The 20,050-nt window shown below is 40.2% G+C and overlaps 1 protein-coding gene across 1 annotated transcript in view; it reads right to left on the bottom strand.

Annotated features, from left to right (window-relative positions):
• Window positions 1-2,705: 2,705 nt before the first annotated feature.
• Window positions 2,706-20,050, bottom strand: part of septin8a (septin 8a) — a 32,669-nt gene continuing 15,324 nt past the window's right edge. The window contains exons 5-10 of the mRNA XM_070843089.1: window positions 14,578-14,739; window positions 12,979-13,075; window positions 6,616-6,784; window positions 6,310-6,442; window positions 5,810-5,979; window positions 2,706-3,940 (exon numbers count right to left, since the gene is read on the bottom strand). Coding sequence (XP_070699190.1) covers window positions 3,937-3,940; window positions 5,810-5,979; window positions 6,310-6,442; window positions 6,616-6,784; window positions 12,979-13,075; window positions 14,578-14,739 — 735 coding nt within the window. The 3' untranslated portion in view covers window positions 2,706-3,936. The remainder of the gene's footprint in view (window positions 3,941-5,809; window positions 5,980-6,309; window positions 6,443-6,615; window positions 6,785-12,978; window positions 13,076-14,577; window positions 14,740-20,050) is intronic.

Below are 20,050 nucleotides of genomic sequence, written 5' to 3'. Positions count from 1 at the left end.
ATACTTTCTTTAACTCACAGCTGCTCAAACTGTTGACTTTGTTCTGAGCGGAGCCAGCAATGTTCTCTTTAATGTGAAATGGTTACTGTCCGTTTTCTCAACTGTAAAGTCGGCTTCGATTCGAGAAGTCAAGCTGGATGCTACACCAGTGTAAAGGTTTTATTTTTTTTTTTCATATTCCTTCATTTACTGAGGCAGCTATAGCTTATTGTCTGGTCAACCACAGAAATAAAGCTATGACTTTGAAAGTCTCAAGTGTAATTTTCTGGTTTGTCCGTTTCAACAGGAGTCATTTGGAGAGTTGTCACGTTTAGTCCTCCATCAGATGGAGAAAAAAAACACACGAAAAAATTCAAACACACGTCCAAACTTGAGCAACATACTGATGTCCATATTTTGCTTTGTGTGTTGTTCCTATAAAAAGGTAGTTATACCTTAATGATTTAAATACATGCCATGCACACTACTTTTCTATCCCTTTGTGTTTTTAAGGGCTGTATGTCGTGGATAAATTTACACCCTATAGAATTTGGATCCTAAAATAAAATGTTGGACAGTATATATAATGAGCCTTATAGTACATGGAGTGATTTCAGACACAGGTCTAATCAGCCAAAGTGATCTGTTTCTGTTGCATTGATAACGATCCTCTAACTGTCCATCAGGAATCCCACTTGTTAAAGAAGTACAATGCAGAATTGGTAAATTAAATTAGTTTGATTTACTATTTCTGTGCCATGTCGATCAGTTTGTTGTCCTAAATGGAAGTTTATAAATTAATGTAATATGCTAATTTGAAATTATTATACAGTACAATTTTCTAATTTAGGATTTATAGTTTTGACTTGCTGTGAGTTTGTTTTCATTATTAACATTTTATCCCACTTCTTTTGCTTGGGCTTCCATAAATCCCAGTATTTCATGTCTATCTAGTCAGCAGAGTTAGGTTTGACCCATATGACTTCAGTACACTTGTACATGGTTAACGACTTAAACTTTCAACAACATCTCAGCCTTACTCATGTAATTTCCTAATTCCTCATGAAAACCCGGTCTGACTACAGCATTACAAGTCAAGCCCATAAGATGTGGACAACAGTCTCTGTGAGCCACCATGCTGTCCTGTATGTAGAACAGACTGTCAGGGAGTCATTATCATGGAGCTTTGTTAGCGGAGTGTGTTGCTGCACTAAAGGATGGAGAGAACAGAGAGCCCTGAACAGATTGTGCCGCTGGATGAGATCCAGTGAGCCCTGCAGGTGGTGGACAGAATAATAATAGTGCTGGCAGAGCCCTCACAGTAAACAGAAAACCATTTACTATGGAGAGATCTCAATACTGAGTCCTGACTTCCTGTCTGTTTTCAGTGAATCGTACACGCAGTCTGTCGTTCAACAATACAGGAAATGATAAGAAATAAAGAAACGTTATCATGGTTGTTCAGTTGTTTTGGAATGTTTTGGGGATTTTTTCAGACGCCTAGAGCCCTACGAAACTGATGGGTGTTTTTCACTGTTTTCTAACGTTTTACCAGCCAAGCAATTAATCAGTTAATTGAGAAAATAACTGACAGATTAATTGATATAATAAAAACAACTGTTGGTTGGTTGGTTATTGACTAAGTCAATAATACTGACCCAGTCAGTGTTCTAATAGCTTTGCATTTCTCATTAGATTTATCCTCATTGCATTTTTAATTTTCCTTTTCAGTTTAGTTTAGTTTCAGTTAGTTTCCAGAGTGTTTCGGTTTGATTTTTTTAATTTGTTTCAGTTTAGTTTTAGTTTAGTTTTTATTAGTTTCAGCATTATGGAGGGTAATTGTCAAAGACAGGATTCAATAAGTTCAGACTTGGTATTATAATACAAACAAAACACTTGGTGAAGGAAGTTGGCTCTCTGTCATGCATACATCCCAGTTTCAATAAACACATGCATGTTATGTGGACAAAATTGACAAAGACCAAAACTGAAGACATTTCCTGCATATTTTCACCTTATTATAGTTTGTTTTTTTGGGGGAGGGGACGGGTCAATTTAGCATATTACATATGAATGTAAAAATACACAACTATCTAAATCTTGCTATTATTTATTGATCTCCACTAATTCCTAATGTATAAATGAATCAAATGTACATGCATTATCCCGTCCATCTCTACATTACCTATATTATCCAATCAATACTGCTAACTATTACATCTGTGTTTTCACATTTGGATGAGGAGAAGCTGAGAGGGAGATGGCGCAAGGAAGCAGTTATTGAGTGTTGAAATCCAGCCATCACACTGCCAGCTGCCAGTTTGTGTCAAACACGCACACTGTACATGCACAAGCCACTCACACGCATCATCACACCCACACCTTCCTTTCCACCATTGGCAAACACACTGTAAACGTGCTTTCTTGAACACACACACACACACCCAGCTGAGGTCAGCAGCACAGGGTTGAAAGCAGGGAGGATTGTGTGCAGACTGTGCAAACATCACTCAGCTTTTCTGTCAGAGATCACTAAACAGGAAACGCTGCGTCTAAAGCTCACAGCTGTTTGGGTTACATTTGAAGCAGACAGCCTCTGTCTGTTGCCTGTGTGTGTGTGTGTGTGTGTGTGGTAGGAATTAGGCGTCTTCACCTGCATGTGTTTCACTTTCATCTGAGTGAACACCGTCAAACAAACCACGGCAGAGACACACATCAAAGTCGGATGAGGGGGGGGGGTTGCATTTATTTCCAACGACAGACGGTGATTACAGCTGCTCTTTTCGCCATCTCTGAGTGTAAACTCTTCTACAGCGAGCTGAGGCTTGCATGTTTTCCTGAACCCTGTGTGAGTGTGTGAGTGTGTATATATACTGGCTTCATGTTTGTGTCCACTGTCACAACACTCACATCGAGGCGATCACTCATAGTTTACAATAAAGTTACATCACTTATGGACAATGTACACCGTCGTATGTGCTTCTTACAATAATATCATATTCAAAAACTAGTACATTTTGCATATTAAGCTGGGTAAGCTCTAAAAAATATTCACATACAGTTAATATGAAACAGCACCAAAATATTGCATACGTTTTTATTCAGACTTAAGAATAAGTTTTAGGTTGTCAGTACCTATGTATATGCAGCGATATAAACAGTATACAGGTACTCAGTTTTATTGCTCGACATAATGCTATGTAAATGTATTATCTGGGCTTATTTGATACAGGGGTTTATTCTACTGTGAAATTAATATAAATTCCCGTGGTTACAAAAAGGTTAACAGACACACTGCACCTGGACAACATTTCAAAACAGTTCAGGTATTTAAAAACCTTTAGGAAATGTTTGATTTCACTGATATCTTCAGTTAGTAATTTAAATGTCAATCAACCATATCCTAATGTTTTTTTTTTGTATTCTAATTGAACTGTTTCAAATGGCTTGCCCACTGTGTTACACTGTAGTACCAAAAGGTTTGAAGGGCTCGAAACCTCTCGTTTTTGTGTGAATAGTTGATGGTATAACACAAAAAAAACAAAAAAACAGAATTTTTTTTTTTTTTAAATCACAACATAGAAAAACAAAATGCATACATATAGATATATATATAATATATATATATAATATATACATATATATATGTATATATAAAAGTGTCCAAAAGAAAACATAGAATGAAAGATCCTGAATAAATGAGATGGCCACTGTTGGCAAGTGAACACGTTTCCTCATTATCTCTCACCATCTTTCACTCTTTTCTCCCCTGTGGCTTCATCATGATCATCATCATCATCATCCTCAGTGTCTTTGGTCCATGTGCACAATGTCAAGATGGAATGTCAAAACAAAAAGAAAACAAACAAACAAACAAAATGAACAGGTGTTGTCGTTGCTATGGTGATGGAGGACAGATCCATGGTCGTGTGTGCGAGGGTATACAGCGCCCATAAATTAACTGGAAAACAATGGAAGACAAACAATAAATAAAATAAATTGAATAAATGAACAACCGCTTCATGGAACTAATAAATGATGAATAAAGATTTTGACTAATAAAGTAGCGTTAAAGCAAAGAGTTGCTGCAGTCAAACTAAATACCTGAGGTTGTGTTAGTGAATAGAGTACAATAGAAAAGTGTGAAGCATTACAAACGCATTCAAAATGATGTAGTTAATCTGTCAGCAGGGGGGGAAGGGGCGCTACGTTTTCCTTTACAAGCATCGCACTTGAATGTAGCCTCTGACATTGTATCTGAAATAAGTTTTTACATCAACAAGTTTCCTCAAGTGTAAGAGAACTTTAGACGGGAGAGTAAATTAAACGCATAAAAAGCAGACCGAGATTCTGTGGAATCACCTTCGCAAAACCTCAAAATGGAAGATCAGTCTGCTGCAGCGGCGCTGACAGCAGAGTGTGTGAGCCGCCACAAGATGGAGCCACATGTCTTCACATTAATTCTCAGATTCCAGGCCTCAGGGAGTTTGACTGGGACTACATTAACTGTCCTGCTTTGAAAAGGGGAGACTAGTGAATATGTGCTTTTGGTGTATATTTATACATTTACAGTCATCTCCTCTTTTCTAGGAGTTTGGTAGAGTCCTCCTTGCTGGTGACATGAAGGGACCCCCAACATCCAAGATATAAGAGATGGCTGCAGAAAAATTCTGCTCATATCAGCCTCACAGCAGTCACCTGAACATCAGACACTTAAATGACTGTCTACAGTCTGGCTGCAGGGATTTGCTCTCATTCAGCCACAACAACATTAGTGTTGACAACTGGGTGACAAGGCTTGGCCAGCAGCTTTCTAATTTAACTAAAAAGTGTTGGATAGGATTATTTATGGGGTTCACTTTGTGCAGAGGGCATTGCCATGTGTGGGAACAAGAAAACAATTTGCTGCCACAAGTTGGAGGAACAATATTGTTTAAAATATCACTATGTACTCTAGTATTAAGATTTCCCTTAATTGGAACTAAGGTGCCGAGGCCAAAACCAGAAACAGCAGCTCTGTATCACAAAAGACAGGTCTGTCCACACACTTATGGCCACATAGTATGCACTGCTGCTAAATCAAAACCAGAGGAAGCTGAAGGTTCCCATAAAAGTACCTATAAGGAAGGATTCAACCATGCCTGCTGTAAACTGAATCACAGCACAATAAAAACATGTCTACATGTGTGCATGTGGACTGTCCGACTGTAGTGAAACAAACTGAAAGGTAAAATAAATATGAGAAACTTATTCCTTGGAAATGGCTGTGTGTGAAAAGCCTGTATCAACACAGCCCTTTTGAAAAATTTGCTTAGCCCTGTGTGAGCTGCATCACCTATTTATAAGCCAAACGTTGAATTGCCTCAGCGAGTGAGTTCACTAGCTCCTCCCTGAATATCCTGAATAATTAGAGCGAGGCAAAGGGAAGGAGTGAAAGGACAGGAAATGTTAAGCCTGGGCAGGACAAAAAGGAGAGGAAGTTTCCTTAACACATGCCAGGGCTTTACACAAGCTGAAACGCTTGTGTGTTGGAGATGGGTCGACAATTGTGCAGCACATTCAGTTAAAGGCTCATTGATGTGACACTTTGCCACAGGACTTGAGAATGACAGCCTCCTGCCTAAAGACTTGTAACAGGGGTTAGAGAGCAAAAAGGGAGGGGGTGAGAGGCAGGAGGAGCTAGTCCACAAAAAAAAAAAAAGGAAATCATTTCAGACTTAAAGGCACAGGATGAAAAGACAACAGGATTAGTTTAAGAAAGGAGCGAGGCTGGAAAAAGCAGCAAAGAGGAATGAGGCGAGTGAGTGATAGAAAGGAAGGACCGGCTTACTTTTTCTTGTCCTTGTCTTTCTTGAGGGGCTGAGATAAGGAGAGCGTCTCGGCTGCCACCTTCTTCCTGTTGAAGGCGTTCATCTCCTCCTCCAGGTCTCTCCGCTTCTCCTCCACCTTCCTCTTCTCCTCCTGGTGCATCCGCTTCAGCTGCTCGAACTTATCGTGCAGCTGAGCGGGAGGAGACGAGGGTGGTGATGGACGGATGGGATGAGGCGACAGGGGGGAGGACAGAGGAGAGACGAGAACTTAGTGAAGAACTGAAACTTACTGACCTTCATTCATGGCTGCACTGATCAATATTTTTTACATTAACATGGGTTGTGTATCTGCATGCACAAAATAGCACAAGTTTATTTATTGCAGTTTATTGTTCTGCTATTATGCCGAATTATCACAAAAGGTGTCCCTGAAGTTGCAGTGTTTCATAATTGGACACATCAGTAACCATTTCAAATCCAATATACTGTATCTATAACCATAACTTCACTAGAGACTGACCTCTCTCTCCTTTTCTTTCAGCTCCGCTTCCGTCTCTTTTACTTTGTTGACAAACATCTGTCGCATTTCTTCCTCTTTACGCTGCAGGTCCCCCAAGAACTCTTTCCTCTTGGCCTCATATGTCTCTTGAAGACTGGAGAGATGAAAAGACAGGACCGAGGAGAGGGTGAAAATAGACAGGAAAAAGATTAGGTGTTGTCTCCAAACAACAGAGACTCTCCCTGCTGTTGACACTCAAGCATGTCTGCGGTTTTGGATTCTGTGTGCTGGCGAGTGGGTGTGTGTTTTCACACGCTGCTGCTCTACCTGAATGGCTGACTGTCAGGATCTGTATCTTTGAAGCCCATCTCCTCCAGCTTACAGCGTCGGTACAGCTCATAGTGGCGGGCGTGGGTCTGCTCCCTCAGATCCTCCATGTTGACCCTGATCAGCATCTCTCGGAGTTTCACAAAGTCGCAGTGACTCTCGTTCTCGACTAAAGGAAAAGCACACACCAGAATTAGGACAGTGGTTGGAGTTCAGGTGAGCATTTGTTTTTGTTTTTTTTTAGTTGTTACTGAGTGAGTGTCACAGCTACAAATGTAAAGTCTTGTCTTTTTTCAAGTTGTGAGTCTTTCATTCTGAGCCTGACAGTCATTTTCACTGCTTCCAACTCATTTCAACACCACAACTGTCACCCTCCCTTCCTCTCCATTTCTCTTTCAAAAGCAGGAAATCATACCACATCTCTACAGGAATGTGAAGCAGTCTGCACAAACTACACTGGATAAATCACACTTGGCATCCATTGAATTAAACAAGTGAGTTAAATGAATTCATGGTGAGGAAAGGGCAGGAGGCACTTCCTGCCTGACAGCAGAAACGGGATGGGATGGGATGGGGGGAGCCTTTACCTCATTTACTCCATTACAATGGGCTGTTCAGGAAATTAAAACGTTGATTTTTTTTAATTCTGTTGGAGGCCAGAACAGAAGTCAATGTGGGAAGACCAAGTGGGCATGGCTGCCTGAATGTGGTCCAAATCCACCTGTACTGTGAATCAGTCTCTGGGCTTTCAGAATGTAGTCTAGACAAAACAAGTGGGTAATAACATGGCAATACATATGCTGCTTATAGTTAGTTAAATTTGAGACTGTAAGACCTTGGTAATACCACATAGAGTGCAATTTAATACCCGTTTCATACTGCTCAAAGTATAAAAGTATGATTGAAAAGACGATAAGTTAACAAATGAGAAGAATTTTTCATTGTTAAATCACATTTTTTCAGTACTTCCAGGAAGTATAAAACATGATATAAATAATTAAATGAACCTAGTGTTGGATAGACTCCCTACTGAGAAATTATTGATTGCTTGAAGTTTTTTTGCTAAGTTTTTGCAGTAGTGATGGTGCTTACTGCAGGTCTGAAACTCCACAAAAAGTATTGAAAGGCTCTTCCACACACTTTACACGTGTAACTATGTGTGCTTTATGAATAAAGTTGGATCAAATTAGATTGGAACTCCTCCCAACAGCCCAAAATCCAATACAAAAACCAACATTACTGCCTACTGCAGGCAAGACACAATATTTAATAATATATTCATATTACTTTTGTAAATTAAATCTATTTTAATACCTTCTAAGGCCTTTTTAGGAAAACTGAATCCAATGCTTTTTAAGACTTCAAGAGCAGAGTGTTCTCATCAAGGAAAATCCCTCCTCCCTCTGGAAATTGAGTTTTCCCTCCTTGACGTTATTTTTTTCCCCTCCATTTACAGATGTGATAATACCTTCATAGTCTTTGTGGAAACTTGGAAAACCTCTGATTATTTGATATGCTCAATCTCCTCCAATCTTGCCAAATTTCTGCAAATGACTGTGAACCTGGAGCAAAACCTAGAGAAGCTGTGCTCCAGACTCCAGTGTATAACCTGATACATCAGCTGGCTAATCTTGGAAAAACCAGAGTGGCTCTTTAAAACAGACATGTGTTGTCGGAGGAAAAATAAGGTTCTAGGAAGCTAATGTGATCAACCTGTTAGCATTCCACAGATGCTATAACGATGCTATAATGAGCTTTTCAGTTGTCTCATATCTGGTGTGTGTGTGTGTGGTGGCTGAAGACACGTGAGCGAAGGCACGTGGTCTGTCAGGGGCCGGAGAATGTCATAAACCCTGGGGTGGCAGTGGTGGAGAGTGGCATGTATGTTGTGTTTAAGATACAAGTTCCCAGGATGTAAAAAGGACAATAATGATATCAAAAAGCCTGATTAGCATGGAATGTAGCTTCTCTAAAGGAAAATACTGGAAAAGCAGCCAGTAGTGCATGATAGTGAACCACAAAGGAGCACCGAATATAGTGTCTGAACAACCGAAACACCTCACCCAAAGAAATAAGACTTTTCTTAATTAGTCTAGGCCAAAAAAGCAAGAATAAAACACAAACTAACCCTCATTTACTTTCACACTTTTGGACCCAGAATAAATTTCTAAAAGATGTGATATAGCGGTGATGCAGCTGCATGAATCACTCCCTCTATCTTTACTTCAAATTTGCTAGCTGACCATAAATCATTAGTGGGATTATACAAGTTAAAAACAGAAACGAGCTGTTCTCTGGGGCTGCATCCAGGCTACTGAAATTGCATGTTCATTTGGCATCTAATAGTCTCTCTATACTGGCCCCCCGCTGAGGGCTGAATGAGGGCCAGTCTTCTGACTGACTGCAGCACTGAGCCCTCAAGATATGAGAGTGCACGGCTCTGTAGACACACACTAGGACCATAAAAATGTAAGAGAACGGTGGAGAGAAAAGAGGAATGGCTGGAAATAAATCTACAGTGATCAAAAATTAATGGAAATAGACAAATGTGTAAAATGAAAAGAAATGCAAACACCATGCTGCAGACTGCCTGAACCCTTAGACATCTCACTGAAGATAAATATGATCCATGTGTCCCAGGCTGATAGTCAGCTCCTGTGTTTTTGGCAAGGCTTTTGCATATTTTACACAAACTTATATGATGAATTATGTTTCCATGCCTGGTGATTTAGTAGCATCAGCTGAGGCTGATGAGAATATCATTAGTTTTGCAGGTATTTGGTCGTAAACCGAAGCATTTAAGTGAAAAACTTGACCCACTGGTGGCCCTAAAGGAAAAGTCTGGGGACCATCAAAGTCATTGGGATTCATTTGACAGGCACCATGGATATCAACAGCAAATTGCATGGGAATCAGCCAATCGTTGTAAAAACATGTCACCAAGACCAAAAAAAGTCAACTACAGCAAAAGTCATGGGATCACCAAAGTTGCCATTCATCCTCTGGAGACCCTTATATCTCTACTTTCATAGTAATGAATCAAATAGTTGTTGACAAAGTTCAGTTCCTTCCAAAGTGTTGAACCAACTGGCAAACCAACACAGCAATCCACAGAGCCATGGCTAAAAACTGAATGCTTTTTTTAAACAGCAACAGCAAAGACTTTCGATACCTTATGTCAAGTGGCAATTGTCAAGTATTACTATCTATCTACTATCTATTGTACTATCAATGTGTGGCTGTGTGGGTGCTGGGTGGGCTCTGGCAAAAGTCTAAGGCCAATTTTGACTTATGCATAAAAGCCACTGAGGACACACAGATGATTTTGGATTCTTATCAAAGTAACAACCTACTTGATCAACAACCTAATTGACTGAGACTGAGTGATAATTCAAAATCATCATTTAGCAGATTTCAGTAAAATCGTATCAAGAAGTTATTTCGATTGTCTAAATTAATAATTTCAAACAAATATACAACTTGAAGATAATTTGTTAGATAAAAGTTTTTAATCTTGTGCCAGTCTTTTAAGCATGTCGCCCAGCCCATGTTCACATACAAACACCCACCACAATATGTGTGCAGCAAACACACAGTAGCTTGCGGAGAAGAAATACCAGGGATCTGCTATATGTCACAGATGTCTGGAGCTCAGAGATAACACAGCATCAAGATCCTGAGGAAAGATAAACACCAAAGCATGCACACGCACACACACACACCAAGCCCCCTTCAATTACCCTCATCAGTAGACAGTCCTTCCTCTGTCTTCCCTCAAGTCGATGGAAATTTCCCATGGCTCTTCGAGAGGTTACCATAACCTAACGATATGACATCTGGCATCTACAAACTGTTTCCATTGACACAGGCCCTCCTTTCAGTTGACTGAGAGTAGTAAGACACTGAGACTTCTGTCCTCTCCTGCCCCTGTCCTCAGATACTGTGACAAATTGTGTTGAATGAATGGTGAGCCATCCGTTTGCAAGCTGGCCTGACTTGTATTGCATCCAATCAGTCCAGATTTGTGTTGTTCGGCAGAGATGGACAAGGCTGATTAGATAACGGAGAGCAGACAATAACAAGAATAATGAACATGTAAATAGAATTGCTTTTCCTGCAGTTGTCTAAAACCTCTAGAAATAAAAGTTAAACCTGAAGAAGCTCATGAAAACACAGCAGCGTCATCCAACAGGATATTAATTCTTACAGTCTCAATGATGGGATATGACAACAATCCTCTCTGTCCAGAGTCATCGGATCATGAATTAAAGGCCCAATAAGGGTCGTTTAACGCAACATTTTGCATTTCATGAACTTATCAGAATTTTAGATTTAGGCCGATTTACTGCAGTAAACAAATGTTGTACATCATCACAAACAGAAAATGTGTGATGTGATTCATTTTGCAAAGCTTAACTACGCCTTTGTTTACATACGGATCCAATATTGAGCCTCTATGAATCTTAACACCCATGTACTCTACAGTCTAAAGTCTAAAGGCCTGTTTTCAATTAATATCTACTGCCTGTTAATTGCTGCTGAAGAATGACAAAATAAGGAATAAATCTTTTGTGATGCAGACAAATCCCAAAGAAATGAGCTGGCAGTAAAGTTGAGAGAACTTTTTTGCAGACAGCATTATGCTGCCTGTTTCTGGACTGGACTATAGCTTCATGGTGACTGATGGGATCCAAAGGAATCCGTCCCCAGGAGACGAGCAGCAGGCTTTATAAATAACCATAGCATGTCCTCTGAGGGTTGGGGAATGAGAGTGGTCAGTGGATAATGCAGAGAGGAAGGGAAGAGAGGGTGAGGACACAAGAGCACTAAACCGAGGAGAGGGGAGGGAGAGAGCGCTGGAGGAAATGGGGGAGTGAGAGAGGGCTTCTCTGACAATCTAACTCCCATCTGAGCCGTAATATTCTCACAGCGCAACTCTGAGAGGACTTATTAAATTAAAATGTTTACTCTAATTTCTCACAGGGCAATAAGCTGTGGGAAACAAAGATTCCAGGAGCCCTGACATACTAGGTGGTGTCTCTATGGGTGACGCATGCAGGCAGGCATACTGGCATATATGCACGCCATGCACGCATGCAAAGCCAGAGAAACATACGCTACATGCATGCAAAGAAATAAATGTGACATCATACACATCATAAGCACACACAGACACACACTGACAACTTCCCAAAACAATCTCTAACCACTCGCCCTTCATTTCGCAGTGTCACTCTGCATGAAGTCACACAAGCATCTGCGGAGGGCACTCCGCATTAAGAGGGAGGGTATAAATAAACAGGCAAACTGTGGGAGGCGCTCGCCTCTCTGCCACGAGCAGGAAACATCTTTCACCATGGATACTGATCAACACCAATGCTCGCTTCACTGCTGATGTATGCTATGTGCCTTTTATTCATGAGAGCAAAACACCCTCAACACAACCAGCAGGTGGTGTAAAATAGATCCAGCACTGTTTTGTTTTTTCTCTTTTTGATGGTGAATCATATGATTAAATTTTACTCTGTGAAAATACAATGCAAGGGCAATGTAAGAAAGACGCTGATATTTTTGCTTAAAAAAAAAAAGTTAAAAAAATTATTGAATTATCAAAATAGTTGCAGATACATTTTCTTTCAATCAATCAATTAACTAATTGTTGCAGCTCTAGTTGTATTGTCTACTTCCATTTTTTCACCTAGTGCTTTGGGGTGGCCATTAACACAGCGAAGCCTCCACATAAACACTAAAACAGATCCATTATCTATACCGTTTATCCGTCAGGGTCGCCAATGATAAAGCACATTTTCTGTAAAGTTAATTTGATCGTAACAAAATCAGTCTGCATCATAACTTGCAAAGTACGGTTTTCTGGTCCATGTCAGACTTTTCTTACCCAAACCAAGTCCATCCAACAGAAGTCCCCCTCTTATTGGTACAAGAAGTGCAGAAGTACACAAAGTACAAAAGTTTTTCTATTGTTGCACAGTGCATATTGTCATATCATATAGCCCTATTTCATCACAAGTAAAATTCTCAGCAGTAACAAGCAGGAAGTGATTTCGTCATCAATAACCAGCACTTTATGGAATAAAGACAGAAGTTTTTTCGTCATAGTCGTCCTGTTGACTTAAGATAAATGTTAATGTAGTTGTGAAATGATACCAATGATACACCTCAGCCTTGTTACTTGTGCCTTCGGCACTTCCTTTGTCTTATTGGTCAAAACTTCATTCTGTGGCAGAAAGGACATCCACTGACCCCTTCATGCACTCACTGTTGTGTTTGCTTGAGAAACACAAATACCCACACACACACACACACACACACACCCTGATTAACTTGCTTGTGAATGGTTCTCACCTTGCACGACACCCCAGGGGTACTGTCTGGCCCTCACTGTTTTGTTCCCCACCTTGACCTCTTCCACGCTCCCAACCACAGCAAACGGCAGATGGGCCTGCACAGGAAAAAAGGTTAGTGTCAAAAAGGTCAAGAGGTCACAGGTGTAACTGAAGCCATGACCAGGGGCCGAGTCCCAGCTCTCTCTTTTCTCTAGATTACACTTTCTTTTTTACTACTTCATCAATGCTAATATTCTTATCAGTACAGCCATCATTTCCAAGTTCAATTTCACTTGACGCAGACGTGTTATGTGCGAATGACACTATAAAAAGGATAAATGAAACTTCAGTGCTTAATTTCAAATAAAACGTGTTTCAGTGTGGCTGTCGCCTCTCTTATCCTTCACAACCAGACCACACCAGAGAGAAGTGTAAACATGTTAACATATGAGCTGCACCAGAGCCCTGTTTTAAAGTTTAACATGTGGCTCAGTTGGGGTTGAGAGGCCCATTTTGTTGAAGTGATTAAACACACATACACTTTCTTATTGCTCTCAGGGCTACTACGCCTCGTTAGGACCAACAGTGAGGCATCATGGGGGAAAACATGCCTGATACGCAACCTCAAAAATTAGCTTGTTCCTCTGAACCAGCTTGTTCAGAGGAACAAGCTGGTGAGTGTGGGCGCTGACGAAACCGACTATGAATAGATGGGGATACTGTACAACGACTGTGCCTGGAACTACCAAACGCAGTCTTATTTATCCATGAGAGAATTTAGCGTTTGTGCATTTGTACATGTGTGGGTGTCTGAGCACAGTGTGATTATACATCATCCCCATCATAAAATTGGAAGTAGAAAGGGCTCATTTTTCAGAGAAAAATGTATTGGTGTTGCATGAACAAAAGTCACTATGTTCAATTATACTACTTGATGCATATTCTTTTCAGTATTTCCAAATAACTGGTGTATTATGATGATGGGGAATGTAGAAATGGGTATGAAGACAGTTGCAGGAACACTTGTGCTGCCATGAATTCTTTTTAAAACAGAAAACTGTTCAATCAAACAGAGGCCGGACGGAGTCCATACGATTTTGTGCAAAACTATGTATAATGTTTGTATATACCTTATGTGCAAACACATCCCCGGGGTCAGCTGGTGTTGGCAAATATTTTTAGAGCTTGTCTCTGTATACAGACGCAGATTTGTGGGATTGCAAAGTGGCTAGATAAAGGAAACATTTCTTTTCAGCATGTGTTAAGGCAATAAAATGGTGTCAACATATGCTGCCTTTGCCAGATGTTTAACACATGAGGCGCTAAAGACATGATGTTACAAGTCAGTAAGCACACAGACAGAATCCTTTTTAATCCAACAATGTTGAGAGAAGCCCCGAAAGGCTCAAGTGCAATGGTATCGTTTTTCATTCAACACATCCAAGCGTGTATATAAAAAACACATCTGGAATTTTCTTGTCTTCAGCCCAATCGGTGAGGTTTGAGCATTTGTTCCAATCTACATTACACACATACGGTGCTAAAAAAATAAGGGAGGGTAAAAACACAGACCGAGTGTATGAGAGTGTCATTACTGCAGTGTCACGTCATGACTTACGTTCATGGAGGCGTTGATCTCACTGACGGCTTCATCGTCTGTTGGGAACTGATATATCTGGACCCCGTTGCTCACCAGCTCACTCATAATCTTTATTTTGAATTTATGGAGCTCGCTCTTGGAGATTGTGTCTGCTTTGGCAATGATGGGAATTATGTTGACCTGAGGAAAGGATGAGAAAAAGAGAAGGAGGATTGAACGTGTATGCAGCAAGTTGTTAAATATGTAGAGCATTGCACAGCCCATGTATATGCATGTATTGAAAGCTGCTCTGTGTTATTGTGCGTAAGTGGGATTTATTATTTAATGGTTCGATTGAGGCTGGTCTGACATGTATCCCCATGACTAGACAAAGTGTATCTGTCAACCTCAATATGATGAAAGAAAAAGCAAAGAGAATCATCGCAACATTTTCAGTCAATTACAGATTAGAGCAATTAACTTCCCCCTGTCAGCGGGTCATGAACAAACTCTGTGTACACGGCTAAATTAAACATATTGAAGACCTAATTAAAAACATAAACCAAACTAAGCACGTTGCTAAATATGGCAAGGAAAGCATAAAAGGCCATATGCAGCAAAACTGTACAGTGACTGAACTCAGTCAGAACCCCGACAGATACATAAAACAAACAGTGATTATGAAAACAAACTAGGCTCCATCTCCAATCAGCAGCAGATGTGCAGAAATAAACACAGTTTTTCTGCATTCCTCTGTACGGCTGCATTACCCAAATCACTAACCGGGAAGATGAGGAGGATCCCCACAGATTCGCTCATCAGTTCCATAGTGTGCCTCAGAGCAAGAGCCGGGGCTTGTTAGGAGTCAAATTACAGGCTAATCACACTTTATTGGATCATTAATTTACAGTAGGGCGGCCAGTATCGTGTTTTTACTCTTATTTAACAAACCAAGCTCACTAATCGCTGTGCAGTGCTGTCGACAGCCTTGTGAGGCCACTGAAGCAGATGGGAGGGCCTTGTCATGGTCAGTGAGGAGGGAGCTGACAGTGATGTTTGTTCACTTCCCACAACTGGGTTTTCCCAGCTGGCCAAAGAGTATTCCCAAATAGTTGTCAGTGTTTGTTTTAAACAGTTGGGAGCACCAGATGGATTGCTGTGACCACATCAGAACAGTTTGCATGTTAAACTTTAAAACAGGGCTCTGGTGCAGCTCATATGTTTACATGTTCTCACATAGCCTGATATTTCTGGCATTTTTGTTTCAATCTTATAGAGGTCAAATGTCTGTATATGAAGCAACAGAGGGGTGGCAGTGTTCAAAGGACATAAGAACCATAATGATACATTCTGAGTCTTAGTAATGTAAAAAAAACCACTGATAAGTTAATATAAATGGATCCTATTGTTATTTTTTACCTTAATTGAATTTGGGGGATAATCAATTGCTCGGTTTTACTTTTTTTAAATTAATGTTCCGATAACTTCACAACTTTGAGGGGATTATAATATATAAATCTGATGATTTTCAGGCTACCTCTGGTGTTATAAGGAGTGTCCATTATTTCTAAGTGAGATTATGGACATTAGGTATTAAGATATCCTCAGAAAGTGTAAAACACACTGAATCTAAAAATATGTGCATAATGTCTGTGTGTTCAGATTTGACTGATTTATGACTCAGAGAAGTAGTGCTGATATGCTGGAAATGAAAAACCATATACGTTTGACAGATTATAGAGTAAAGTATGAGACATTTTAAAAGGTTAGTGGGAAATATCAATCAATGACCTCTACAAACTGAATCGTCTACATCCTAGAGATAATTAACTGCTTATGATTTCCTCCTATTCAAGAAAAAAAATCTAACATTTAAAACAAAAGGGCACCTCTTTCGGGCTCTTATCTCTCTTCCTGCCTTCATCCACCACAAACCACCCTCACTCTGGTGGGCCTTCAACCATCCTCTGTAGGGAGGGGTGATTCGTACCCCATTTACAAGAAAAACACCATTGTCTAACCCTGACAGCACACTCTACTCACTGAGGGAAAAGTTGTTTCTGGTCTGCTTCCATTTCCATGGTTTTTCCTGTGACAGGGCTATCTGACAGACAGCTTAGCTCAGCTCTTTTATCTTTAGTTTCCAGATAAACGTTAATATTCACACAGCAATGCTCCCCTTGACATGAATGTAACTCAGCACAGAAATAAAAATATGAATGTGGAACCTAATTCTAGTCTGATGAAGATGGAGGCACTTTTGAAACGCCTCTCATGGCAATGAATTGTATTTATGGTAACCAGAATGTAACAGTGTTTGGAATTGAATCATCACTAGTATCATTTATTTTAGTGCTGTTACAATTGGTCAATTAATTGAAATGAATAAGCATCAAATGCCAAACAACCGCCTGTTCCAGCTTTTGAAGATTTGCTGATCAATTCGATTTGCAATTTTATAATTACATACTGTCAGGTTTTGAACTGTTGGTTGGACAAAACACAGACTTGAAGCTGTCACTTTGGGGTCTGGAAACATATGAAGGGCAAAGTAAGTCACTTCACTAAAAAAAGAATCAGTATGACAAATCAGCAATGAAAATAATCATTGGTTGAAGTCCTTATCTATTTGTGACCTGGTCGTGCTTTTGTCTAGGCTTGTGGAGGCAGAGCAGATACATTTTTAGGTGGTCAACTTACAGCCATCTAGAGCTTCGAAATGATAAAAATACAACTGCAAAATGTACAAGGGCTGATAGTTATGTGCTGAGTAGCTGCTGCAAATATCTTACATATAAATAGAGAGAGATACCACTGCATAAACAACTCAAACAAGCCTCTAAAACAAAACAGTGTTACATGCATGCTGTGGTCACACAATGCTGGCTTGCTTTCAGATAAAACAGCCTTCATATTTCATATAGTGGAAAGATTTCTGGGACGCAGTCACTGAGGTCACAGTGGTGTTCACCGTGGCCACCCACTCTGAGCCAAAACTGACCCCACTGCTGCACTCACAATGCTGTGAACTATTTTGAATAAAAGCACTGTTATTTTCCTATATGTGACACTTTGCTACTGAAAAATGGAACCAAAATGTCCCATACAGTCATACTGGATGTTCTCAAGTTCGTGAAGAGACGTAAGCTGCTTTGTTTTCACTAATTTTAGGGGAGAGCACACCAGGCAAGTTGCTATATGAAAGCAAACACATTTATGTTAACTGCTTTGCTGTGGTTCATATAGTGGGACAAAGATAATATATTTGGCTCAGGTCTAAAGCCTTGCTTCAAAGCAGGGGGTACAGAGAGTTGGCTGTGTATGCTGCGGTGGTTTGGATGGTATCAGGAGACAGTTGGCACACGCAGGGTGCCAGGTTTTGATCACTCTGTTGGCTGGTAAAGGCAGGACAGGGGCTCCGCAGTCAGCGCTGTCACCTCACAGCGAGAGGAGTGCTGGATCTGGATCTTGGCCCTTTCTATGTCAAGTCCTCTCTGTTATTTGTGCGGGGTTCCTCTGGGGTCAGAACAAAGTATTCTGGTTTTCTCATAGAAATAATGGTATTCCTCTTGACCAAGGCTTTGGCCTTAGAAAGACAGTTGGTCAACAAGAGAAAACTTGAGTGTCATAAGTAGAAAGGATGGGATAAATTGAAATAAATTACAAAGTATAAAAAAATCATAAACAATTACAATGCTTTTTTCAATAAAATGAAATATTAAATCAACATTTAAATACTTAAACATCAACACGTCTTACAAATCCTTGTTAAGATCCACTGTGTAATGACTTACAATGACAAATAGATTTTTTTTCTGAAGTCTTCATAAAACTACTAAAGGCCCCTTGAGAGAGACAGTTGGCTTAAATATCCGCTCATTGTTCTGCGTAGTATCAGGGGACATTTGGCAGAGATGCACGACTGATAGTTGGCAGAGGTAAGCCAGCAGGTTTCGGTCACAAACTTGACCATCTGCTTTGTTGTGGATTTATTATCATTGCATCACCAGACACAAGCAGGGCCAAACCTGCCACTTTGTCAATCCTATGGTAGTGCTATCAGCAGCTATATGTATACAAAACAACAAAATGTCAGCTGTGAAACTTAAGGTTAAGGATGTATACAAGTATGTGCACATCCCTAAAAATCATTCAAATTATTAATGGCATTTTGTCACTTACGTACATGCAGCTTTCTCAGTTTAAGTGCTTGTGAATATCCAAGATCTCAATATAATCCTTCTTGCCACTAGGTCAAACAACTACATTCAGAGTTGAAGACAAACAAGTCTTCGCTTTTTACATTTTAACTTCCTTTTTCTCTGTTGTTCCTTCTTCTCTGGGCTTTGTGACATTTTGAAATGTTTTGAGGATGTTGTCCGTTCCCACTGCCCACACTTTGAAACCAAGATTTAGGAGCAAAAAGCACGGAGTGGGCTTAAATGTTTTTTTGGTTTTTTTTTTATTTCATCAAAATGTCAACAGGTTGAAAGTATGCGAGTGTGTTCTCAAGCAGAGAGAAAACATCTACATCAGGAAGTAACTATAGCTAAAGCAGCAACAGCCACAGCGACAAAGCAAGCTACATAAAGCCAACTGTCAAGGGAAAAATTCAAAAACAAGCACAATATAGATCCAACTTAAACCTAAACGATTCACTGAATTGCTCTTTCTGACTCCGTCCTTCCCCTCTAAAACTCACTCTGTCGCCCCTCCCCTTCTTTCATGCTCCAAGTGCTGTTGCGATGAGATTTTTTTTTCCACCAGTTGTCTAATTGAGGCCAAGCCAGTGATTGTGTCTCCACTGGGCCGCAGTCACCGGATGTGAACACAGATCCAATAATCTGTCATGGTAATATTCACACAAGAGCAATGAAAAAGCCACGAATCAATGAGGTTCTGAATGTGACTATTGACCGGTACGGCTGAGCTGTAAACTGAAAATGTGTCACACTAGAACTCAGAATCAGTACGATAAACACAGTCAGGATGTACTTTACTGCCTCTCAAGGCCCAAATCATTAATTTGTTTCTTCTTCATACATTTTTAGATTGTAGCTGGAAATTCAAAAGGATGGACTGTAACACAGCGAATCAAACATCTTCACTTGCAAAAAAACATGCTGTGCTTGCTTTTAAGTAAACTGCTTGTATAGAGCAGGTCATCCCAAAAAAATCTGGGCTGTTGAAGTCTAAACATTAAACCTTTTCCACACCACCAGCCAAATAACTCCACTCCAATGAATGCCATGTGAACTTCTTGTGAAATCCTATACAATGAAATGGAAGTGTGCACATTCACTGCAACAGTCTTCTTTTACCTTCATTCTTTTGGGACACAGAGGGAGTCCACACCTCAACAAAAAGATCTGTGATCTCCACGTCCCAGTGAAATACACACCAGCCACAGTGAAAGGGAGGTCGGATTTCAGCAACACTGATAGTTCTTCACAAACAATGGGAAATGACCCGGAGTGTGTGCTTTTTGCCAAGGGGGAAAAACCACAGCATG

This window comes from Pempheris klunzingeri, chromosome 14 (assembly GCF_042242105.1).
Source record: "Pempheris klunzingeri isolate RE-2024b chromosome 14, fPemKlu1.hap1, whole genome shotgun sequence".
Lineage (NCBI taxonomy): Eukaryota > Metazoa > Chordata > Actinopteri > Acropomatiformes > Pempheridae > Pempheris > Pempheris klunzingeri.
The sequence above is the reverse complement of the archived record's forward strand: the minus strand, read 5'-3'. Positions and strand labels throughout refer to the sequence as shown.